At 42.1% G+C, this 25,388-nt stretch overlaps 1 protein-coding gene across 2 annotated transcripts; it reads left to right on the top strand.

The window, feature by feature from the left end:
* The first annotated feature begins 1,396 nt into the window (after positions 1–1,396).
* On the top strand, positions 1,397–25,388 carry TMCO6 (transmembrane and coiled-coil domains 6). 2 transcript variants are annotated; one of them, XM_042466254.1, is made up of 13 exons: positions 1,397–1,556; positions 4,184–4,569; positions 6,567–6,691; positions 13,143–13,252; positions 15,628–15,811; positions 17,171–17,275; positions 17,789–17,874; positions 20,811–20,927; positions 22,610–22,721; positions 22,807–22,987; positions 23,666–23,760; positions 24,851–25,018; positions 25,117–25,388. In XM_042466254.1, the coding sequence occupies exons 2-13, from the start codon at positions 4,425–4,427 to the stop codon at positions 25,297–25,299; spliced, it is 1,611 nt and encodes a 536-aa protein (XP_042322188.1). In that variant the 5' UTR covers positions 1,397–1,556; positions 4,184–4,424; the 3' UTR covers positions 25,300–25,388. The 2 variants fall into 2 exon arrangements, with proteins under 2 accessions (XP_042322188.1, XP_042322189.1); XM_042466255.1 differs by lacking the exon at positions 1,397–1,556 and adding an exon at positions 3,050–3,068.

Below are 25,388 nucleotides of genomic sequence, written 5' to 3'. Positions count from 1 at the left end.
ATGGCTGTCAATGCATCTGCAAAACTACGGTACTCCTTCTCCTCTGCCCATCTTCTGGTTTTCTTGCTGAAAGGGACTGCAGCCATCACTGCTGACCTTAGCCGGTTGTAACATCACTTTTTGTCACTGGCAGAGAAGCACGTGCAACAAATAATTACATTCAGCAAACATGTGCACAAAGAAAATACACAAACACCCTGACATCAGCCGCTGAGCTCAGGTCTCACAAACTCTGCAGTGTGGCTTCCTTCACTGAGTCTATCCATCTGAAATGTGGCCTTCCTCTTTTCCTACTGCCTTCCACCTTGCCAATCATTATTGTCTTTTCTAATTAGTCACGTCTTCTCATGATATGTCCAAAGTACGACAGTCTCAGTTTAGTCATCTTGGCTTCTGGGGAGAATTCAGGCTTGATTTGTCCCAGGTCCTGTTCTCTGGAGCAGCAGAAAACAAGCTTGCTCCATCCACAACAATGTGACACCCCTTCAAATACTATCAGGGCTATCATATCACCCCCTTAACCGTCTCTTCTCCAGGCTAAACATCCCCAGCTCCCTGAGTCTTTCCTCATAGGACATGGTTTCCAAACCCTTCGCCATTTTGGTCGCCCTCCTTTGGACACGCTCGTTTCTCAATGCCCTTTTTGAATTGTGGTGCCCAGAACTGGACACAATATTCCAGGTGGGGCTTGACCAAAGCAGAATATAGTGGCACTATTATTATTATTATTATTGTTGTTGTTGTTGTTATATATGGAGATTCCTAGAGGTCTCCTCTCAGGTCAATGTTTTTTTATTTGTGTTTTTTCCACATTCACCCTTAATCCAGCGAATGTGGAGGGACTACTGTAGTACATCAAGGGGATGTATGTGAATAGGGTCGGAGAGGTTAAAAAGTCTGAGAAGCCCTATGACAGTGGGTCCCAAACTGGGCCCTTTAAGAGATTTTGGACTTCATTTCCCAGAAGCCTCAGCCATGTGGGCCAATAGCCTGGGATTCTGGGAGCTGGAGTCCAAAATCCCTTAAAAGGACACAGTTGGGGACCACTGATATATAGTATTATAGTACCCCAAACTGTGCTCTTTAAGAGATTTTGGACTTCATCTCCCAGAAGCCTCAGCCATGTGGGCCAAAAGCCTGGAATACTGGGAGCTGGAGTCCAAAACTCTCTTAAAAGGTACAGTTTGGGGCCCACCGCCCTAATATGGCTTTCCTGGGGCCGCCATAAACCGTCAGGGAAACAATGAAGGCGGGGAGCCTAACGCGCATGCGCAGACAGTAAAGGCGGGATCAGGACTGTCAGCCTCAGAGGCCCGGGAAACGCTGCTCAGTTGCTAGGATACCTAAAACGTCAGAGACTTCCAATCAGAGGGAAGGAGGGGAAAGAGATAGCTCGCTGCCCCCTCCTTCACTCTGGGAAGGAATCTTTGCCCGCCCACGGCGCCCAGTGCGCCTGCGCAGCGGAAGAGGCCTCCACGTTTTTCCTCCAACTTCCGGGTTCTCTTCTACGAAGTCAACCATAGACTTAGGAAATGATAGAGTCCCCGTCGGCTCTGGTAGGTTTGTCTTTCAGGGAGGCAGACTAGGAGGGTTTAGCTCCCCTCTGGCTGGCAAAAGAGCAGAAAGGATCAGGAAGGGGAAAGGGGGCTTCCCCCCAACCCAGGCATCCCAAGTGCCAGGCTGAGGGTCCCAGACTCTGAAAATGGCTGCCTGTGGGAGATGTGGGAAAGGCAACAGAGTTAAAGCAGCAGTGATAAGGCTAATGCGTGTTTCAGTGGCACAAAATCTCCTTATGCCTTATCCACCTGTTTTAACATGCATCTGCTCTACAGAAATAATCCAGTTTTGACATCACTTTAATTGCCATGGCTCAGTGCTATGGAATTCTGGGAATTTTGTGAAACATTGAGCCTTCTCTATTAGAGAGCTCTGGTGCCACAACAAATACAAATCCCAGGATTCCATAGCATTCAGTTATGGTGCTTAAAGTGGTGTCAAACCTGATTATTTCTGCGGTGCGGATACCATAAGAATTTGTAGCCATAAGAATTGAGTTTGATGCCACTTCAACTGCTATGGCTCAGTCCTGTGGAATTCTGGGATTGGTAGTTTGTTGTGGCACCAGAGCTCTCTGACAGAGAAGGCTAAGTGTCTTTAAAGCAGTGTCAAACTGCATTATTTCTGCAGTGTAGATAGAGCTTGGAAGCAGCTCTGCCTGCTGTCTGGATTTCTCCTCCTCTGGGCCCCCATCATGGAGAAAGCGGTTTAGAGCAAAGATGGCAAACATGTGATCTTCTGGATGTTGCTAAACTGGTGGTGGTTAAATGCCTGTCATGCAGCCACTCACTCACAAACGACAAAGTTGTGAGTTCAACTAGCCAGGGGCTCAGGGTTGACTTAGATTGTAAGCCCGAGGGCAGGGATCCATCTAACTAAAAAGATTGCATGTACAGCACTGTGTAAATTTACAGCGCTTCATAAATAAAGGTTAATAATAATAATAATAACAAGCTGGGCATCCTTCTGAGGTCACTGAAATGAATGCCCAGCTTGTTGTTGTTATTATTATTATTATTATTATTATTATTATTTAACCTTTATTTATGAAGCGCTGTAAATTTACACAGTGCTTTACATGCAATCTTTTTAGTTAGATGGATCCCTGCCCTCGGGCTTACAATCTAAAAAGACATGACACAGAAGGAGAAGGGAGTGGTGGAGGGAAAGGGTAAGAGGTCCAGCAGTTCCTCTCTACCTCCAAGGCCTGGACCAAGGCAGATGGACTGGAGGGAGGGCTTGGGTTCTTAATGGATGGTTAATCATTTTCCAGGGAAAATACATACTCTCAAGTAGGATAATGCATATACAGTACATAGCAATACAGGAAAAATAATAATAATAAATAATAAAATCTTTATTTTTATCCCGCCCTTCCAGAAAGATCAGGGCGGCTTACAAAAGTGCAATGAGTGCACACAAATACAAGTTAAAAACACAAAACACCAATACATCAGTACAACAATAAAACTAAATGGTTTGATAAACAGGCACCAAAAGAACATCAAAAAGTAAGTGACAATTATGCAATGGCTGGGAAGGCTTCTCTGAACAGGATGGTTTTCAACTCCGTTTTGAAGCTGGTTAAAGAAGTGATGGCTCTTGCTTGTGGGGGAAGAAGGTTCCAGGAGTGGGGGGCAGCAAGTGAAAAGGGGCGAATCTGGGGCAGAGGAAATCCTGGGCTGAGACAAGAACCCTTGACTACCAGAATGGAGGGCCCTGGTGGGAAGGTGAGGAGAAAGAAGGTCTGATAAGTAAGGAGGGGCCAGCAGTTAGCTTACACATTGCAAACCGCTTTAGGTAGTGCTTAAGTGCACTGATAAACAGTATAGAACTGTACTTGCTGCTTCATATCCACAGGTTTTTAATCCACAGATTCAAACATCCACAGCCTCAAAATATTATATAATTTTCAAAAAGCAAACCTTGATTTTTCCGTTTTATATAAGGAACTCCATTTTACTATGCCGTTTTGTTTAATGGGACGAGCATAGACAGATTTTGTTACTGAAAGCAGGTCTTGGAACCAAATTCCAGCAGATGCCAAGGGTCCACTGTATTATCCCTCACCATTGACACTGCTGGCTGGGACCGAAGGCCGGCAGTATCTCAAAGGATACATATTCTTCACCCCTCCTCTGGAGGCTCCTTGGAGAAATTAAAACTCTGGGTGCAGTGGCAGCTTCCTTTGCCACCTGCCCAGTCTTTTCTGAAAATGTAAAGAAAAGCAATGGAAGAAAAGGTTCTGCTGCTGCCTCATGAAATGGGTGGCAAGCACTGGAGTGAGGGAAGATAAAAAGGAGGAGAAAGGTGGTGGGTCCCTGAAAGGTTTTTCTTTTTAGAAGACATAGGTCATCACCATGGAATGGTGATCTTGGGCAAGTCACACTCTCTCAGCCACACACTCTCAGCAAACCCCCTCTGAAGAAACTTGCCAAGCAAACCCCATGATAGGTTCGCCTAGGGTCACCATAAGTCAGAGACAACTTCAACGCACAACATCATCACCATAAATGTACTTTGCTGTTGAGGGTGGTCCCAGGCTATAAGGCCCTACACATCTGCCTAGTGATAAGGTACTAGTGGTACATCTTTTTACAGTTACCCCAATTTTTTCTCTCCCCAGGAGCTACTGACATTGACCACTGATGGTGTCCTCTCCTCTTGCTGAATTTGATGGACCAAGAAATTAACAGATGCTAGGAGCTGTATTACATTAAAATGTGTTAGTACCAATACACCTGTTGGAGATGACAATTGTGGCTGGCTGGCTGCCCACAGAAGTGCCCCACTTTGGAAGATCCCACTAAATTTTGCTGTTGCTATGTAAACCAGATCAAGGCAACATAGGCCTTGGAGTATTAGTTATGCATTCTCTTGGAAAACTCCCAGATTCTGAAGCAGGAAGAGCTGTCACCTCACCTGGGATAAGGAGCTGGAGGAGAAATTGTTACCGAAAGTATGGCTGCAATGTTGAGGAACTGCGGACCTGGAGGAGAGAACATGAATCAGGTTTGTGTGAGGTTTCCTTCTGAGAAACTCTTCTGTCAGTCCTGAGAAAAGAAGTTTAGGTAAATCTGGACTGAGGAAAAACAAGAGGTGGACGTCTGACCCAAATACAATTGCAATAGTATTGCTTACAGTTACCCTCTCCTGCTCCAACTTCCACCAACAATGCATTTACACAGAAAATACAAACTTGGACATGTTACTTAAAGATCAGAAATACCAACCAGAGAGTGGGGTCTGGCAAAGATCCAGACAAGCATAGCATAAAGTATTCCTTTGACCCCACATTTTTCTGCTTTACTGGGAACCCATTATACTCAAAAAGGCAAACAGAGTAATTTCAAGATTAGTGAAAAACAGAATTAAAAAATAGGTGTGGAGGAGGAAACTTTCCATGGAATTGAACCTCTCCCCCCAAAAAAGCTATCACTTGTGTCTGTAGAATACTACTGTAAAAAAAAGAAACAGCTCATGTTCAGTTCAATAGCAGCCAGGGCTTCAGTTTAAAGAAATAGTAATTGATGAATAATTTAGAGGTCTCAGAGACACACATACAACTTGCAGTTCCAACATGCACAGCCAGTTTAATCTCATAGAAAGCCTGCTAGTGGTGGCAGCTACTTTTTCCCCTGTCATTTAGGTTGCCACAGCCAAGCAATGTACTGGAGGTTATTTTTATTTTTTCCTGTGTCTGTTGGTGTCTTGAAGTATGTTCATTGGCTCTGGACATCCTGAAAGATGATTCTCTTCAAAAACAAATACCTGGATTCTGATTGACTGTGGAGAAACTAATCAGGACTAGATGGTAATTTTGTAGATGGTTTTTGGACACTTTTTTCCCTCAGACACTGATTTACACATTTGGAGTCTTTGCAATTGAAACTATCCCTTCCAAATCTCATTTGGTTTGGATGGTATTGTGTATATGTAACACTGAATGGTAGCTTCATTTGTATACAAGATCAAATTATCTGGATTCCATGTTTTAGTCAACAAATAAGTTAGAGACTTGGTTGTACCCTTGAAAATTATTTAGCTCCACAACAGTGATGGTTGAAACTAACCACAGCAAAGAATACAGTATCATTCTGAGATGCCATTAGATATGGGCAGTAGTAAAGGAACCGTCTAATTAAAAAGATTGTATGTACAGCGCTGTGTAAATTTACAGCGCTTTATAAATAAAGGCTAATAACAATAATAATAAGCATCTCTGTTAAAGAAATAACCTTAACAGCTGCTACTTCCTAGCAGTTTTGAGTTTGAATGAAATTGGAAAGTTGTTAACCCATGTAAAACAAAGAGTTTTTGTCGCAGTTGTTGTTAATTGTATTTGATTGTTCTGAAAAGCTATGTAATTTTAAGCATGTGAAGGAGACTCTGTAACTTTGGCATTAAGTGAAGGGTTCGACAATTAAGGTGTCTGACCTAGGAGATGTCATGGACTTTTTTTTTAATGGAGTGGGATGGTGACCTCTAAAGTGCTTACAATATTTATTTCCATAAAGAAATGTTATGAAACATGTATTTTAATTTATTATTTATGGCATAAATCTCTGATAGGTTTTATAAATTAGGAAGATATTATATGCACACAAGTTCTGGTGCAAACAAATCCAAACACATCTCTTGCTAATTAATTGCAGCTAATTAGTTATACCTTGGCATTTCTTTATGGTGAAGTGTAAAGATATGTCTTTAAATATTAAAGTCAGGATTGTCCATGCCATTGTATTTCCCGTTTCTATGTATGGTTGTGAAAGCTGGAGAGTGAAGAAAGCTAATACTGTATGAAGAAAGTCCGTTGAAATGTTATATTGGAGAAGAGTTCTGTTGATACCCTGGACTTCCAAAAAGACTGTGACTTTACAGGTTCTGACAGATTTGTGCATATTTTCCTCTGTGCAGCAGTCCCACATTTGTATAAAATACAGTTTCTCACTTCTCTGCTCTCGCTGTGGGCAAGGGTATCCCAATAACAGAATGCTCTTTCATTACAGCCCTGAGAAGTGCACGAAGGTTGCAGCAGTTGATCAGTAAGCGTCTTTTACGTGATGATACCTTGAGTGATGAAGGGCAAGTTGGAACAGATGTTGAGACAGCAGCTCCTTTCACTGAAGAAGAGGTAGGGATACAATTGTACCTACTGCCATAGAACACCTGTGGGTAACTGATAGATGAACTGCAATATTACCTCATCATGTGATGTGGGCATATTCAGTGGTCACCCCTTTTGGCTTGGATGTATTACAGTGTATCGGTACTTTATTTCAAAAATCTTTTGTGTTTGTACACACACACACACCCCTATATTCTTTTACAGAAGTAGCCATGTTAGACTCTTGCAGCACAAAAGAGAGGAAATGGTGGGGGAGAAAGAATTTAAGACTAACTGGTTTTTATTTTAGCAGGCGCTTTCATGGATATACACTCACTTCTTCAGATGCAGCACAGAGTGATATCCAGACCTCAGGATACAGATCATATTTATGCAGATGGGGGAATGGGATGCGATGTAATACGATCTAGAAAGATGCACATCATGAATCTTTCTGGGTCTGTTTGCATCTTTCTAGATCCTATTAAATTTGATCCCACTCTCATTCCCACTCCCACAACTGTGTAAATTAAAATTATCTGTCAGTGGTTGGAGTCTAACTGATGACCAACATGGTGGGATCCTGCATACTTTTGTTACAAGACTTAACACTCTTCAGTTGGAAAAAAACATCCACAATTTTATCATTCAATTATCAGGAGATATTACTGTTTTAACTATTTCTGAATATGTATTTTTGGAAAGATGGTCTGCTTATACTAATACATATGGTCTAGCCCATGTGTATATCTACATACCTTTTCTTCCCTTGTTAATTTTTTCCTCCTTTTTCTTTGCAATCATACTTTTAAAAATCCAATAAAAATAAAATGAAGATGAGAGGAGGGAGGATTGCATAAGCTTGAAATATATGAGGCTATGTATAATAAATAATGAACATCTTTTAAAATAGTTCCTTGCCTAGTTTTACATGCCCACCAATTAATTAGTGTTAGGACCAATATTCTTATATTTTAATTAATATTACTCTACATTTCATTTAAGAGAAAATTAGTATTTACCATTTTTATTTTTTTAAAAAGCCTTTATTTTAAATGCATGTTTTTAAAGCATCTGTTTTTATGCACCTGGTATCTTGAAGTACCATGTAATTTTTTGCACATTTTTCACAGGCCCTTTGACCCTGCAGCCCATCTGTGGATGCTCTGATCCACAGTTAAGAACCCCTGCCTAATGGATCAGATTTAAAGTATGGGGATGCTGCTAAATCCAGATTGGTCACTGGATATCAATATGTGGCAATAATCTCCCAATATACACCAGCTGTAGTGTCTTCCTGACAGGATCTATCCCTAGTTATTCATGTCATGGTAAATTTCAGAATAAACTGCAAAAAATGTTTGTGCAAATGCCTTTGAAGGCCTGTGGTTAGTCCAAAATGAAGCTACCAGGTTAGTAACTGGGATCAATAGATGGGAGCATATCATACCAGTTTTAAAATAGATCAACTCTATGCCAGCAACAAAAACAGATGTACAATATAGCATAAAACATGTTAGTATAATGTTACATTAGATTATAACAAGATCACAGTGAAATCATATCAAAGAATTTATAACCATATTCATCCATTATATATGACAGGAACAAGTGGCATAAACCATGATATAATATAACATAGATGTAGTGTACATATAACTAATGCCCCATAGGATCCATTGAGAAAGGTTCCCAGCTAACATGCCAAGTTTTTTTCAAATATCACAGGGAGGTTCTGAGGCTTTCACATCAAATTTTGATTCTCAGAGAGAAAATCCCCCACTGATGGAAAAATGCCAAGTGCCTGAATAATAAACATTCCATAAAGTAGATAAGGAATGATGATAAGATGAATAGTACAGTAGAGAGTAGGATTGAAGACCCTGGGAATTATAATCTTTGTTTCCTCCTTGAAGATTTCATCAGCTACATCCTTACAGTAATTCAAAATGTCTGCACCACTGTGTCCAAGGCTCAAACAGAATGGAAGAAACTCTTCTGGAACATGGCCACATAGCCCGAAAAACCCACAAAAGACTATGGATGCCGACCATGAAAGCCTTCGACTTCAGAATAGAATGTCATAACATGGAATGTCAAACAGAGACTATATAATTCCTGGGCTCTTCCTTCCTACTCTCTACTCTACTATTCATCCTATATTGTCTTATCGTACATCTGTTTTTGTTTAGGGAACTACAATGGTTTTCTTTTTATCAGCTTTGTACCAGACTATCTCCAAGCTTGTTCTTGCTGTTTCCTTCTAAAGCCCAATGTGGTTTGGGACAGGTATCTGAAGGCAAGCTTTCTTACAGATGAACTTGGCTGTATGTTAAGTATGTTTCCCTCCTGTGGGTAGTCCTGCCTTTGCAGATTTAAGTGAATGGCCACTAGCAATTTCTCTAGAACAACCTTCCCAAGGAGGCTTACCTGGATATGAGCCAACTCTGGTCTGGCAGAGAGTGGATCTATATCTTTTGGCACCCAACAAAGACCTTTCTATACTCCAAGGCTTTGTTTCAGTGATATGTGTAGTTGTTGCAGTTGCCAGCTTCTCAGCCTGCTCATATAACTTTAAAGGACAGAATTTACCCTAGTACAGTTTAGCCTGTGGAATGTAAGTTAAATGGCATAAGAACTAATGTAGGCAATTAGATCAGGGAGAGAGTATGTCTGTATCAGTCAGGATTACTAGCTACTGGCTACAGTGCGGGTTAAATGCTAGAAGCTAGATGCTCTGAAATGTAAATAAATACAAGAAATGCTTCCACAATTGTATGTAAGAAGAGAAGAAGACTTGTGAATAAACATCTTCCAAGAGAGAGCAAGGTTCAATCCTCATAAACGTTTCTATGAAAGTGTAACATCCTAATAGTCATATCCTTAAATGCAATTATATGCATGATTCCTTACACACAATGTAAGGTAACAATGAAGTTAAGAACCCAGACATTTCCATATCTGTATTTCTAAGGGGAATGCTTAAACGGAATATTGATGTTAACTTGCTCTGCCTGGTTTAACCATCATCATGACTTGGCCACTAAGGTGACCAGAAGTTGATAAAGGTGACCCCAGACAGAATCCAAATTTAACTGACAAGTGTCAAGGACCCTCAGTCTAAGAGATGAGGGTAGGGAACCATGTCTGTTTCATAGTAAGAGCAGTCTTTCAAGGTAAAGTGCTTCCAAATAAATAAAATCAATTCACAAGGAACCTCCCAACCAAGTAATGTCAGATGTAGATGGGCTTAACTTCAAAGATGAATTATTGTGAGATCTGTGAATGTCAGACCTGGGTTCCACAAAGAAAACTCATTCAAAAGGAAAGAAGTTTATTGAAGAACTAAGGCATAAACAATCCTTTGGCACGTTTTTGCAAAATCTAAAGCATAAAGAAAATTTCCCGCACTTTAAAGCCCATTGCCCCTCCCTAATCCAACCCCTCCTTACTCAGCCCAAATCGCACATACACACACACATCACCATAGTTAACACTTCTCTCCCAGTTAACCTTGAATACAAGACAGTCCTTAAGTCTTTATCACTAACATGCCATTAACATTCCACTAACCCCCCCTCTATGCTATCCCTCCAGCGTAAGCTACAGCTAACCTAACATTTTCAATTCTACTTCCCACCCCCCACCCCTTAACGCCTTTAAGACAGAACCTCTATTACTGGTTCTGATATATATATTGTTAATCAATTATAACTGAACCTAATACACTGGTTCTGACAGTCTGCCCTTCTGTCAGAATGCGGGATCAGAACCCAAGGCAATCAACCAGTCAGCTTGATTAAGAATCAACAGCACTATTGATAGCTCCAGAATCAGCAATTCCACATCATTCAGCTTCTTAGCTGAGACTGACCACACCCAGCAAAAGCAATACCTAAACCCCAGCTCGCCTGCTCCACCCCCCTGCCAAAAGCCCGCGAACAGACAATCTCCACCTCTCTCTCACAGTCCTCCAGTCCCCATCTCTCCCCCCCTCTGCTGATCATCCCACCAAGCTCTCACTGCATACCAAGCCTCTGAGAACAAGAGTCTCAAGGCCAATTGATAACCACCACCTGGCACTGCCTAACTCTACCAAGCGCTATCTAAGCTTGCCCTAGCCCAAAGCATATCCCAACCCCCCATCATCCCCACAACTAAACCCCAAAGAATATATCTGATGGAATACAACCAGGATTCTAACACCTCCCAAAGCCTATGTCCCTCCCTTAGGCTTGTTAGGATAAGCCATATGAAATTCTTGCACCAATTTGTCAGCTTTAAAATGAACAGCTTTCACCCATTCTGCCATGTCAATAGGGAAATGTTTCCATTGAACCAAATATTCCAATTGTCCCTGGTTAACTTTAGAGTCCAGAAATTTTATAATCTCGTAATGCTGTTCTCCATCAATCAATAAAGGCAATGGTGTAGGTTCTTCCTTGTTTCACTTAGTCAGTGGCCCCACTGGTTTCAGCAAGCACTTTCAGTCCTTCCACTCCTGGGTTGCTATCCGGGCTGTAGTCTCTTCATTGAGGGGTGGTTGGAGCCGGCTGGGTGGCCTGCCCGGCTTTTCCTCCACCCCTGTCACTGGAGAAGCCTGGCTCTGCTTTGGGGGATCCCTTTGGACTGGAACGCTCTGGACAACCTGCGATCAAGTGTCCCTTCTTCCCACAGCTTAGGCAGAGTCCCAGCTGCATCCTGCGTTGTTTCTCGGACTCTGCAGCGGGTTTGGAGGTGGCGCTGGAGCTTGACGTCTTATTGCTGGTCATGCCTTGTTGGTAGGCTGCGCGTTGTTTCGCCATCCTCACCCGCTCTTTGGTTACTTCAGCTTCTCCAGCCCATTGGACCCACTCTCTCAGGCTTCCTGGATTGGCTCGATTCAGGATCCACTCCAACAACTCTAGATTCAAACCGTCTTGGAACTGTCTGGCCTTCATGGCCTCTGGATAGTCAGGTATACGATCTGCCACGCTTCTGAATTCCATCACATATTCCATCACGGACTGACTGCCTTGCTGGAGGGTCATGAATTTGGTCTTGGCCCGGTCTACTCTGAAGGGGTCTTCGAATCGGGCTCGGAGGGCGGTCATGAACGCTGCCAAGTCCTGTAGTTCCGGTGCTCCACTGTCATAAAGTTGCACCAACCATTGAGCTGCTTGCCCCTCCAGTCGCCCGGCCACACACCACACCTTCTCTGCCTCATTGGGGAAGTAAGCTCCCCGGCTTCGCATATGTCCCGCAACCTGGACCAAGAAAAAGGGCAGCTGCTCCGGATCGCCATTGAACTTGGCTTCTAGATTGCTGGCCAGCAGCTCCCTTAAGACTTTGGCTTCTGCCCACCCTTCCCTCCGATCTCTCACCGGTTCTGCAGGCCTGGCTGGCATGGGTGGGATGTGACCTGGGGCCGCTGCAGCTGTCTCCCGACCTCCTCCTTTGGATTCCTCCTCTGGGTCTGGTGGAATGTGGGCTGATGCTGCGGCCTCAGTTCCCAGCCCTTTTGCTGTGGCTTCATCCTCGGGGTCCCTCAGTTTGGACACCACCCATGCCATCATGATCTTAAGTTCTCGGATGTCCTCCTTTATTCTGTGCAGGTTCTCCAGAACATCATCTGCTTGTGGCCGCACATCCAATGATTCTCCTACTGCTTGATCCCAGGCAGTCAGTTGGCCAGCTCTGTGGCAGTCCCTCTCCCTCTCAGGCGGTGGGAACCAGAGTTCTCCCACGGTGGTCCCCAGCAATTTCCCTTTCTTGGGTTTTGCCCCCAGCTGCTCTTCTATAGCAGGTAACTGGGTCTGGTCGGGGTCTTCCACCGGCGTGTCTTCCAGGGGTTCCTCCTGTCCCTGGAGCTCCATTGGTCTTTGGTGAGATTTTGCAAACTGTGAGAGCTGTGAATGTCAGACCTGGGTTCCACAAAGAAAACTCATTCAAAAGGAAAGAAGTTTATTGAAGAACTAAGGCAGAAACTATCCATTGACGTGTTCTTGCAAAATCTAAAGCATAAAGAAAATTTCCCGCACTTTAAAGCCCATTGCCCCTCCCTAATTCAACCCCTCCTTACTCAGCCCAAATAGCACATACACACACACATCACCATAGTTACCACTTCTCTCCCAGGCCAGTTAATGCAAGACAGCCCTCAAGTCCTTATCACTAACATTCCATTAACATTCCACTAACCCCCCTCTATGCTCTCCCTCCAGTCTAAGCTACAGCTAACCTAACATTTTTCAACTCTACTTCCCATCCCCCCCTTAACGCCTTTAAGGCAGAACCTCTATTACTGGTTCTGATATATATTGTTAATCAGTTATAACTTAACTTAATACACTGGTTCTGACAATTATATACAGTACTTTCAGATCACTTCCTGAAATGTCAAGATAGTTTCAGCCCTGCATTCCAGAGAAAATAATCATTTCTATATTTTTGTTTTCGATTCAAGACTTGTCATTTATTCATTATTGTTCATGGCCAGGTTTCAGAGCTGCTGAGAAACATCCAGAGAGGAACAGAAGCCCGGGCAAGATCACTTCGCCGTCTTCGACAAGGATTGCAGCATAGAGAAACTCAGCAGAAATTCATCAGGTTACCTAATTTGCATTCCCTTAGTGATGCCTTTCCAGGGAACATGCTAGCCTTTATTAAAACAATTTAAGTGTAGTACCCTTTTGCTTAGTGCAGGAGTAATTCCACATAAGTAGGGATAGATCCACATTGATTGGGTAGCCAGGTTTGTGACAGTTGTCTGCAAATAGATGTCTTGCTTACTTTAGAGAATTTTCCCATTCATTCTTATGTGTAATAATCTATGGTTTCTATCTGTTGCTTCCAAAATTACCCATTTTTTCTTGTAGTATAGGCTGACCCACCTTTGCCTTAACCTTCAGTATGCATATTTACATGTCATGATTATGAGACTTGGGTATTCTGAGCCAATCATCCACAACAGCTATTGTAAAACAAAAATTTATTGTAGAGAAGGTAGAAATACATTGGATCACGTTTTTGCTGAATCTGAAGAACTCCAAAGAGAAACCCCACTTTAAAACCCCAGCCCCCACTCTTTTTTCCTGGTCAACCCAGATCGTTCCCCCCAACTCACCCCCCTTCGCCACAGAGGAGGGGATTCTACATCAAAGCAGTCCTAATGAAAGCTCCATTTGGTTCATAGTCTCTTCTGCCTTGAGAGATCTATGGATACCGGAATAGAGGGTATCTGTTAAACATCACCCCGTCATAAAACTGCCTGACTGGCACAAATTGATTGCTGCTCTCAGCTGAAAGTTCCAGATACGTGATCATCCTGAGCATAGCCTATGGTGGCAGCAACTCTTTCCCAGAATGCCTTTCCCTGAGAGTGTTAGATACAGGTGTTGTTGACATAAGATCCATCATGTCTATCTATCTATATATCTATCTACCTATGTATCTATATAACTATATATATATGTGAGAGTTTAACCCACTGGACTTCCCTTCTGCAACCTCCCTCCAAACCTTGTCCACCCCAGCATACCACCCATTCATGATAATCCATTAAAGCATATGAATAGTCAACTAATATCCCATTGCATAATCCCCAAAGCATACGATTATGTGTCTAAAAGCTATCCCTACTTATCTCACTAACTTATACAATCCTCATGGCAGAATCCTCACTGAATCACTGAATGAAGAGGATTCTGACAATGATAAGGATAAGGCAGCCCAGTCTGGGCTTGTCTCCTTTGAAGTGAACTTTATAGTGTTGCAAAGTGAAGCAGAACATTCTCTGAAGATGCCAGCCACAGATGCTGGCGAAACGTCAGGAAGAAAATTTTCTAGAACATGGTCATATAGCCCAAAAAAACCCACAAAAAAACATGAAGCAGAACAGTTTGTCCTAACAGAAGGGAAGACAGAAAAATAACAAAGAGGCAGGAGTGAAATGCAACAAATGGTTAGAAGAAGAAAAAAATCCAGTTAACTGTGAAGGCGAAGGCTTTCATGGCCGGCATTAATAGTTTTTTGTGGGTTTTTCGGGCTATGTGGGCATGTTCTATAAGAGTTTCTTCCTGACGTTTCGCCAGCATCTGTGGCTGGCGACTCCAGTTAACTTCTGATATTCATAATTGCAAGGAGGTTTTGCTTCCAAGCCTGCACACTTTTAACCTTGTTTGTGCTCAGTTGTGACTAAAGTTGTTTCATTTTGGTTTTAGTACAGGTCAGTAAGACAATGATAACAGCTTTGGTACAAAATATTTTACTGGTATTTTTTACAATTAATATATTTCTTGAAGTCTGAACACTTAGAGGTGGTTGCTGCCTACTGCAGTATCCAGAACCAACAAAAATTCTCACATGCATAAGGGATACTCACAGTTTAAATAAAACATTTTGTGTATACAGGATTTAAGGTCAGTTGTTAGAGTGAACAAATTCAACAGTGAACAAATTCAACAGCTTCTGAGATCGCCACCAGAACATCAAGCTTCAGTCCTGTTATACCTTCTTTCCTTCCTGAGAAGAGTAGCTTATTGAAATATTGAAATATGAATATCTCTCCAAAGGGGAAAAAAATCTGACAGATATTAGATTTATGTTTTCATTACTGTCCAGGGCAGAGGACAGTGTATATATTTTCTCCTCAGTTTTTTAAACATCAAAATTAAGTTCTGAATCAATAACCTAAATCTTAAGAGAAACAGGTGGAAAAGAGAATGTGTGCTTCGCTTTAACCTGTGTTCAAGAAGCTTCAAACGATTTTCACTTTGGAATAATATACTGGAATAAGTCAACATTTTTTGGTTCAAGGTCAATAAATTCCATTCAGCTGGAATAGACTGATCTCCTGGATCAAGCAGATTCTCAGTAACCTGGATATTAGAATAGTTTGAATGCCACATTTGTTTTCCTTCAGTGATGCAGCAAAGTGTGAAAGCAGAAAGAAATTGCATCAATAGCTTGTTTTAATTTGGTAGGATGGAAGGCAGTATGCGTGTGCTGATTGGCCTCTTCACCAGCAGTCTGACAGATCTGCAGATGGATGCAGCTCACTGTCTACATGAACTCTCGCACTCCAGTGACCCTGATGTGGCTGAGGCATGCTTGCCAGCAACCTCCTATCTCCTGACCTACCTCTCTGGGCACAGCATACCCCTCATGGTAAGATCCAAGCCTGTACTTGATTGGTTGTTCTTCTGTTAAGCCAGAAATGGCGGAAACATATCCCATTGTCCATATTTGATTCAGAGCAAGAAAGTTTGAAAATATGGTCTCTTCAACATGCTCTAGTGAGTCTTTTAAAAGTAGCCTAAGGTGAAATATAGCACATAGCTGTCAACCTTACTATAATTCAGGGTCTGTAGGTTTGAGTTTGGAGGCCTCTAACTGATAAGCGGGTTCTTTTTCATTTGGAAGCCAATGTGTCATAGAACAAGCCATTTGATCTCAGAAAGTGAGAAAGAAAGATATGGAAGAAATTGCTGCTGCCTTCACATCTGGGCTGGAAACATATCCTGCAGGGGCTACAGAAAGGGGTGAGGGGGGATGTCTGTCTGTAATGGCAGACGATATTGTGAACTTAGATGGCAAAGAAGGTCTTTTACTGTGGGGTGGCAGCTAAGAATTACACTGGTGCCTCGGGATACGAAATGATCGGGTTACGAAATTTCCGGGATACGAAAAAGTTGGATTGGCAAAAACTGTTTCGGGTTACGAAATATTTTTCGGGTTACGAAATTCATTTCGGCGCGAAATTCAAATGCTGCAAAGTGCAGCTATAGGCTTTCCAGTGCTAACGGAAAGCCTTTTCGGGTTATGAAATTTTCGGGTTACGAAAAGGAATGGCGGAACGAATTAATTTCGTAACCCGAGGCACCAGTGTATATGGATTCTGACTGACGTTTCAGCATTGCTTAATGAAAACATATATGAATGCTTAGCATGAATTGTTGATCATATTCATATCCTTTCATTTGTTTAATTCATGCGCACATAGGAAGAAACACTACCCCAAAGCCATTCCTCCTTTGAGCTCTGGATTAGGGCCACAGCAGCTGCATGCTGTGGCTCCGATCAGGTGTTCAAAATGCCGCTTCTTTTTGGCCTGGAAAAGGGGCGCCCTTGCCACCGCCATGCGGTTCTTCTCCATTTCTTCGACACAGTGTGTCTAAATGCTATGCTGGAGAAATGTTGTGATGCCGCCCATCGTCTGGTTGGTGGGTGGGTGGCACGATGCCACTTTGGGGTTGAAGTCAGGGCGTGCAGCATGCAGTCACAATGCCCCCACTCCACCCCGACTTCGGTCCTTTTAGCCAGTCTGTACAGCTCCATAGTCGTCTTTGTTGAGCAGCTACATTTTTGTTTCCTGAAATCATCTTTTTTGTTTTCTGCTCCAGTGAGGATAATTCTCACTTCTAGAATTGCAAACAGATATTTCTAATATTATGCAAAATAAAATAATAAAAACATTGCAGTTGCAGAACAGTGATGGTGGAACATATTTTCCCCAATGTATTTTAGGAACTATGTTTGTATACGCTGGGGAATTTGGTTGTTGAAATGAAGGCTGTGAAGCAGCAACTTCTACCCCAGGGCATTATCCCAGTACTGGCATCTTGTATCCAGGTGAGTGATAAATAGTCTTTGTCAGGCATCCTGAATACCAGTCTTGTCTAATCGAAGAGTACACTTAATTGTGGATATTACTCTTTCTTAGAGTCACTGAGCTTGTTGCTTAAAATGCTAACTATCTGAGAGATTTTTGGAGGAATATACTAGGATTTAGGAGATCTTCCTTGACTTGATATGTTTATTCACAAGATGTGTAACACATTTCTCCTTCATCATTTTGTTGGAAATGTTGGTGACCTTGGTAACTGTTCAAACAGCATTGCAAACAGTTCTCTATACACTGACTTTGCTAGCTCAGTTTGTGTTGATTTTGTTGATTTATGTCCACTGCTTTCCCTAACTTGCACCTTTCCTGTGTGGGAGCCTTTGACTCCTGGAGTCCCCCAGCTAATGTCATCACTAGTTATACTGGTTAAGGAATTTGGAAGTTGTAGGCCAGACAAGTAAATTTTACAAGCTGTTTTAATTCTGAACTGTTGAATACTAAGTATTGTACTCTATTTTCAGTCTCCTCATGTGGCCATGCAAGAAGGTGTTGGCTACGTTCTGTCACAGCTCTTGCAATTAAGGGAAGCACCCACTGAGATTATACCGTAAGTGAAATCATCTTTCATATGTAGATCTATGTATGTGTATGAACTACACAACTCTTGTCTGCTTTTGCATCCCAGAAGCAGGTATTTATACAAAGGAGGGCACTAGTCTAAGATTGTGGTTGTATAAATCAGTACTGTGTACAAGGAGACTCCAAAGCAGAGAGCAGTCCTGTCCAAAATTAGTTAAGCACTGATTTTTCAGATTTCAGAATCACCTACCCAGAATGCCTCTAATTTACCAAGATTCAGATTCAGTTAATTAGCCCATTTATCACAGAGTTAGCAATTCATTACTTGCACAGCTTCAGATGACAGAAAGAAAGAGAGCAGTGCATCATTAGGATATTCTTGGCACCTCACTCAAATCTTTGGATGACCACAACCAGAGTCTTCATATAGATTGGATCTTGATACTGTGGCCTAAATGTAGCCTTCTAAGGATGTCTGTATGGCTAGCTGAAGATACTAATTTCCACCCCTTTGTTGTACTACATACCACACATGAGAAGAGTCATTCTTACATATGCTGTTTCCCTGTAGAGCTGTTCTCCTGACAGCCTTCCAGACAGAATCAAGAGCACTGAAGAAGAGAATGTACAAGAAAGTCATCCTTGTACACATACTTTTCCAAGAGGAAGAATGGAATTAGAGTATGGTTAAAGCTTCTACTTTCTCCCAGTGATTGCTGGGGTGGGAGAAAGTTTTAACTTGGCCCAGGTTCCAGCAACATTGTTCAGCATCACCTGGGTGGGGGTGGACCTTAACCCTTCTCCCATTACAGTGATCCTTCTGAAGATCGTTGGGCTGGAAAAGATTTTAATTCCTCCACTGCATCCTGGCAAAGTTGAACAGGATTACTGGGATGTGAAGAGGTTTAGGCTTAAATGTGCTGTTTGCAAGGGAGCCCATAACCCAGAGGAATCTGCAAATGATCAAAATAGCAATAGCAAATACATTTCTATACCGCTTATCAGTGCACTTAAGCTAATTGCCCTCAACAACTGGGTACTCGTTTTAGCGTCGGAAGGATGCAAGCCTGAGTCGAGCTTGAGCCCTTTTGCTGGTATTGTACTCTCAACCTTATGGTTTGTGAGTGGCTGCAGTATAGGCATTTAACCATTGCGCCACCAGGACTCCTCACAAATCTGCATAAGCCCCTCAATGATGGGAACAATTGTGCTTGTGATATCTATGTTGGCAAGTAAACAGAAGCTCAAGAGCATCTCCCTTCAGAAGAAATATGCCTTTGTCTAAGGACGTCTGTGTGGATGGTCAGCTGATTCTCAGCCTCCTTGCTCATTGTCCTACCTGGAAAATCCATTCAGGTCCTAAAATTGTCACGGGATAGATCTTGCCCTATGTATGTACCTACTTGGGCAGTTCCAATTTGGCGTCGGTTGAGTTCAGACAGACACCCTGTTATATCTCCCTTGACTCCTCAGCATTGCTAGAGCTATAGAGAGCTGCTGAACCATTTCACTTCACAGAATCCCTGGTTGAAACCTTTTGTTCTGGAACTGGTATGGTATCACCTTTTGCAATCCTGAAAATTACTATCTGCTAACACCTTTTATACATTAGCTCTTGTATGTGTATGTATGTGTTTTTGTGTGAAAGTTGATTTCCCATTTTGCTAAATAAAACTACATTTGGACCTTGCATTCTGGGATTTAGTTTTTTGGAACTGTTATACACAGGCCTGACACCAGGTTTTGTTACCTGAAGCCCTCTCTCAGCTATCATTTGAGCTAATTTAATTATCTTGTTGTATACTGATTGTGGGGGCCCTCTTGGGACCCTTGCCATTTGGGTAACATGCCTTCAAGTTCTTTTCAGTTTATGGCAACCCTAAAGAGAACCTATCATCGGATTTTCTTGGCAATATTTGTTCAGAGGGGGTTTGCCATTGTCTTCCTCTGAGGATGAGAGAGTGTGACTTGTCCAAGGTCACCCAGGGGCTTTAATGGCTGAACAGAGATTTGAACCCTGGTCTCGAGTCATAGTCCTGTGTTCAAACTACTATACCACAGTGGCTAGTTGCAGCAGTATTAATGTAATAAATGAGAATGCTATTGTGAGTCTAATACATCTCTGAATTTCTAAAACTTTAACCTGTGCTGTAAGCAGAGGCTGCTTAGCAACTTTTCTGGATGCAAGACAGCTTCTCACCTTTTCCTCAGAAATAACTGTTTCTTTCCGCTATCTGGGATATTTCCAAAACACTTTCTAGTAAGATAAAACTTGTAATCTTTTAACATGGGTCATAAACATGGTATATAGAACACCCAGCATTCAGTTCTTGGGTCTGCCAGCTAGAAAGGATCCAGAGTCTCTTTGCCTTAGACCCTGGACAGCCGGTCACAGTATGAAAGCAAGACATTCAAACGGTTTGGCCTGGTGTAAGGAACTTTTTATTTACTTTATTCCCAACAGTCCAAGTTCTCTAATTATGCAAATAGACAACAACTGCTCATTTTCAATTTCATTTTGTTATTTTTGACATTTAAGGTAGCAAGAAAAGGTGTGGCAAAAGATATGCTGGGATGTGGATAAATTGTCACAGAGCTTGGAAAAGTTACTTTTTCAGCCTACAATTTGTGGAATCCCACAAACAGTTTGGCCACTGGCTTGTTATGTTTGGACCTCCATGAGGAGAGACAGGAACCTGGTGGTGGAATTGTTGGCACAGTATAAGTATATCACTTGAGCCCTGGGCTTAAGCTAAAAGAAATGCAGAGCGAAACCAAAAGTAGAAGATTCTGTGTCAGATACTTGTGAAATTGTATATGACAAGGATCTTATCACTGAAGGAGGCCAGTACAATTATTGTTTTCTGATATTCCACCCAAGCCAGATGTTTGCTTCAAGGTGTGATGAGTCTTATTTTCTTGATTTTCTCAGTAACTAAACAGATTTGTTTTACCTGTACTCAGCTTGATCCTAGATTCCACCATCCCAAAAGACATGCTTCGCTTGGTTTGTTCCAATCTGGAGGAAGGAATAGGAGCGGCAGTGGAATTTGCATGGGGTCTTCACTACATTATTAGCAGGTAAATGTGTTTTTGTGGAGCATGAAATGTCTAAAATGGTTATTTGTCTACAGCTAACTTTCCTATTTATAGCTTTATAGCCAGCCCTGTCCTTGACATAACTTCCAACATGTAAGGCACATCTATTGTTTCACACTTAAGGAACTAATGGAAGGCTTAGTTTAACCCTTTCCCATTGTAAAGCAAGGCAATGAACTTATAGATCAGGGGTTGGCAACCTTTTTGAGCCGGGGGCTGGGTTGGTGTCTCCAAGACAACGGGGGGGGGGGGGTTTGAAGCAAAAAATAATTAAATAATATAGGACAACATTTTCAAATGTAGGACACATTTTTCAAAATGGAGGACATGCGGAAAATTGGATGATTTTTTAAAAATGTTAATATAAATGCATGTTTCTTAGGCATGATCAAAATGGAGGACATTTGGGCATTATTCCTAGACAGATGGCAGAAATGTACTTCCCTTTCTGGCCACCCCTCCCCACCATTCCAAACAGTACATTTCAACATTGAACATGGCTTTACTTAACATGGCAATCTCTTGCATATTTCAGAGGCTTATTGCATAACCAAACTCTGGGTTTCACACTGAACATGGGTTCACATGGCTATGCATATTTAACATGTCAAGGTGGTCTCACAAGAAGTGATTTGCCCTCGGGTTCAAATGTACTTCTCAGAAGTGTGTACTTGGTCAAGGGACTGTGGTTTTTCTTCACTGCGCATGAGTTTGTAAAAATCACAGCAACCTACATTGGCCATGCCTCTGAAGCTGGCTCATATCAATATCACCATCACCATCCTCCTCCTGCTCCTCCTCTTCTTCTTCCTCCTCCTCCTCCTCTTCCCCCACCTTCCTCCCTCCTCCTCCTCCTTCCTTCCTTCCTCCTTCTTCCTCCCCGCGTGGCTGCGCGAGAGGCCCTTGCCCCCCCGCCCGCCGGCAAAGGCCCCACGCACTTCCGCAAGAGGCCAAAGGCCCCGCGGGGCTTCTGGCGGTGGCACTCGGCAGCAGGACCGAGCAGGGGCCGGTCCAAACGGCTTGGCGGGCCGCATACAGCCCGTGGGCCGTAGGTTGCCGACCCCTGTTCTAGATTATAGCAGCATCGGGGAGATATCAACATATAGGTAGCATTTTTATTTTAAAAAAGAAGACAAAATCTGGTGCTGGATAAAATTTTAACCACTATTTACATGCAATTGATGTATTTCAGAGCATCCATTCCCTTGATGTTGGATGTTAAAAAAATGATTTTAACTTGTAAAGTAGGGGCTCCAAAATATGTCTATCACATGTAAATAGTAATTAAATCTTATTTCATCAAATGCTGAACTTTTTGCCCTTTTTTCTTTGCTATTAGATAATAGAACAAGATAGATAGGTTTTATAGATGGCTACTGTTCCCTGAACCATGCTGCATTTGGTGGAATCCTTTTCATTGGAGGTTTTTAGGGGTGTGATGGCCATCTATCCTGGTGCTTTAGCTGTGGGCTCCCTCTACTGTGGTTGGATCTTTGGAATCTCTACAGTCTGGAGATTATGTGATTTATTTATTTATTTATTACATCTCTCATACGCAGCTGTCCAATATTCTGAAAAGTGAACATTAGAGGCAATGTTTTAATGAGGCAGAGCGAGATAGAACCTGAGCTAACATAGAGTAATCGCTTTCCTTCTTTCTGCAGCCGAGTGAACAACTCACTGCTGATCTCCCAAAATATTATACCATCACTAATGCATCTGTTGCTAGAACTGGCCTCCATGATATCAACAGCTTCTGCTGATGGTCTGGAAGTGGTAAAGTAAATATCAAATACATTTGAGTTGCCAGGCTATACCTCTGATTCTCTTTTGAATATTATTTTCTCTCTGTTGCTTTCAGTTTATCTGTCCTGTGGTTCGATGTGTTGCCAACCTTTTAGCAGAAGATGAGGTTGATAGCAGTCAACTACTGGGAGAGGAAGAGCGCCTGCTGAGAGCTTTGTCTGTCTTTATACAGTTCTTCCTTCATGAACAACTGTTCATTGTTCAGGAGTGTCTATGGCTTATAAATAATCTCACAGGTATGTTGCTTGAACTTTCCTCTTGGGGCTCACTCTGGATAAGGGAGCAAATGCTACAGCTGTTTATTCCTGTTTTGTCTCTATCATGCACTTCCAAATAGCTAAAGAGCAATCATCTTTATTGTGATAAATAGGCATAACTTAGTTACAAGGAATTTATTAGACTATTAACAGGAAGAAAATGTGGGTTGTTGAAGATCCAGTATCCTTGCCACACACACACACACACCCTGGGTCATTTGCCATATAGTGGGCTTAGTGTTTTCTTTCCCTCCCTTTTTAGAGTCAGGGCCCAAACAGACAGACCAAAATGAAGCTGCTTTGGGTCACTTTGGAGGCATGCTGTTTAAATGACACATGCATCTTAAGAGGCCAGAAGCTGTGCCAGAACGTTGCACCAGTCCTTAGGACTGGAGCGTGGCTTTGGCATGGATTCCGGCCTCTTCAGACGCATGCATCATTTAAACAGCATACTTTCAAAGTGACCCGAAGCAGCTTTATTTTGGCCTGTCTATTCGGGCCCTCAGTTTCAGAAATTCAAGCCTAGTTCAGCCAACTGCTGCTTATATGATGTAACTTTCTCTTGTACATGACTCCTCTTGGCAGCTCCCTCTTTGGTTCTCAGTGAAACAGAATACAAGGGATGATCATTGATTTTTTTAAAATTGCTTTTTCAAGCTGACAGCACCATATCATGCTCTGCCCTGCTCAACTCGGATCTCTTTCCATCTCTGCTGCAGCTCTTATATTCTCATCAGATGGTGAGCTTGATGGTGAGTAACAATGGTGATCAGGGTTAGGGATGGAATTTCCCCTCATTAAAAATAACCTGAGAGTCTGAGATGGTGTATTTATTTTACACAAATGTAATAGGAGCAACTGGCATTTCACTGAATCTTAACTTCTAGCTGAGAGGCAGGCATGAGGACAAGGCAAGAAAGAGAAGCTTTTGCAGATGCCTTATGTGTGAACAGTGGAAGCAGTGCTCTAACTTCATATGTTTTCTGGGGTTAGGAAGTGCTCAAAAACATTTTTATAATCATAAGAATTATTTAATTTAAATTAAAACTTAATTTGAGTTGGGATCTTCTCATATCTAGAGTTGGTGTATCTACTGGCAAACCTCTTGGTGATTTGTATTACATCAGCAAGGATTTCTGACTGACAGCTATTTAACAAAAGAAAAAACAAAATTAGTCCATTGTTAGCTACATTTCTCAATTATGGGTGGACTTTTGTGTGGAAAAACAGCAAGATCAGTTCAGTTTTGGTATTCAAAACAAATTTTTGGGTTCAGAATCCTTCAATTCTATATGAATGTCTTTTCCATCTAGCTCCAGATATTGGGCATAGGGGTTATAGTTTTAAAAAAGCAAGGTAGGTACCACAAGCACAAAGTCCATCCACCCTTTACCCAGATGACCAGACCATTTTTAAAAAAAAAGTCTCCACTGAGCAATCTCTACATCTAAAAAACAAAAAATTAAACCAACCAACCATAGACTCCACCAGCTCTTAAACTTTTAAATAACTTTTATGTTGTTTAACATGAAATTGAGGGAAAACCGAAGAGGTCTGAGTTCATAGTCATACTCAGATCATGGGTCAGAGGGGTGCCAGATTTCTGTTTGGGTTGCCTGATCAGCACCTCAAAAAAACCAGGGTGAGTAATATTCTGTTCTGGCAGCCACCACCATTTCCCACATATGCTTAGAACACCAAGAAAGTATGGGCAGTAAATCCATACAAGTGTTATATAGAAAAGCAGTGTATGATAATGACATCGAAGAATGCAGAAGATATTACTACATCAACTAGAGGGGTAATTTACTAATCACTCTCCAACTCCAACTTTATTTTCAGGTGCTAACAGTGCTATGCAATGTGGCTGCTAAGGGTGTTGCCTACTGCCAGACTTTGCACCAGAAGGCTGTGCTTCCTTCCCTCATTGGTGTGCTTGCCCTTCCTGATTCCCAAGTGGTAGGCCAAGTTCTTGAACTGCTGAATCTCCTGTTCCTTCACTGGCCAGAGGTAGAAATTTGCATTTGGTGAACCCTGGTAGTACTGCATTTCCCAAATAATCCAAATACCCCATAAACTCAACATTATATTTCTTTCTTTTGGCCCAGACTACCACTGACTTCATAGGTCAGTCAGGACTGCAAGCATTACAGCAGCATCAGAATGACCTACAGTTGAAAGATCAGATCAAGGCCCTCATTCAGACGATCAGCCAGCCAGCTGCTCTCCCCCAGGATTGTTCCCTTGATGGTTCAGCTGAAGAACTACAGTTTACTTGTTTAAAAATTTGAAACAGTAGCACATACAGATGAACTATGCTGATTTGTGACCAGTAGGACTGTTCTTCTTGGCAGCAAATAAATATACGTACACCTGGTGA

The sequence above is a fragment of the Sceloporus undulatus genome, chromosome 4 (genome assembly GCF_019175285.1).
Source record: "Sceloporus undulatus isolate JIND9_A2432 ecotype Alabama chromosome 4, SceUnd_v1.1, whole genome shotgun sequence".
Classification (NCBI taxonomy): domain Eukaryota; kingdom Metazoa; phylum Chordata; class Lepidosauria; order Squamata; family Phrynosomatidae; genus Sceloporus; species Sceloporus undulatus.
This window is presented reverse-complemented; position numbering and strand designations above follow the sequence as displayed.